Here is an 807-nt window from a genome sequence, read left to right as displayed (position 1 = left end):
AGGTGGGTGAAAGATAACAAGATTAAGAGGGATGGCAGATGGGAAGATGGGTAAGAAAGCAAGGGAAAAGGGAGAAAGGAGAAAGTGGCATAAGGGTAAATGTAGGGATGAGTGAGAGGATGGATGGAAAAATGAAATTATAGATTGTTGCCATATCATTTGTAGAATTTTTATGGAATTGTTTTAAATGAGTATAGAGAATATGCATATGTATTTATTTACTTGAAAAATTGGTTGATGAAAATTTAGGTGATATAATTGATGCACAAGAACAAGCTATTGCAATTACTACCTATTTGCATACTTGACTTGGTTACTACCATTAGCATTTAGGATTTGTATACAGCAAACAAGTAATAAGTGATTTTTGTCATATAATTTTGGTGAATTTGCTTCATTATTACAAAACTAAGTAGTGCCATTATAATTGTTTGTTATATACAATTAAATGAAGACATATGTGAAAATTTAGTAAAATTTTTTCTGATCTGTATCCTGTGTTTGGTCTTTTATTTGCTTCCTTGTGACTGTGCTGTTTGTATTTGTCCTGTCTATTTCATATAGGTATCTAGCTTATCTTTTTGTTTTAAAGACTAAACACAAAATTTTTCTGATTCATAGGGGTGGAGGAAGGCGTGCTCCAGTGGAGAGACGCATCTATGTTTCCAACATTCCTTATGAATACAAGTGGCAGGACTTGAAGGATCTCTTCCGCAAAGAAGGTGCGTCAATTTTTTGCTATACAGAAATGTCTTTGTCTATTGATTTTTATTGATAGTTTTAGGTGAAGATTGCTTACTTATCTAT

At 32.6% G+C, this 807-nt stretch overlaps 1 protein-coding gene across 1 annotated transcript in view; it reads left to right on the top strand.

Moving 5' to 3' along the window:
* LOC119587959 (heterogeneous nuclear ribonucleoprotein M-like) overlaps positions 1-807 on the top strand; it is a gene marked incomplete in the record, with an annotated part of 57,205 nt that overhangs the window by 8,066 nt on the left and 48,332 nt on the right. The window contains 1 exon segment of the mRNA XM_037936670.1: positions 622-722. Within this exon segment, the coding sequence (XP_037792598.1) occupies positions 622-722 (101 nt within the window).

The sequence above is a fragment of the Penaeus monodon genome, chromosome 23 (assembly GCF_015228065.2).
Source record: "Penaeus monodon isolate SGIC_2016 chromosome 23, NSTDA_Pmon_1, whole genome shotgun sequence".
Lineage (NCBI taxonomy): Eukaryota > Metazoa > Arthropoda > Malacostraca > Decapoda > Penaeidae > Penaeus > Penaeus monodon.
The sequence above is the reverse complement of the archived record's forward strand: the minus strand, read 5'-3'. Positions and strand labels throughout refer to the sequence as shown.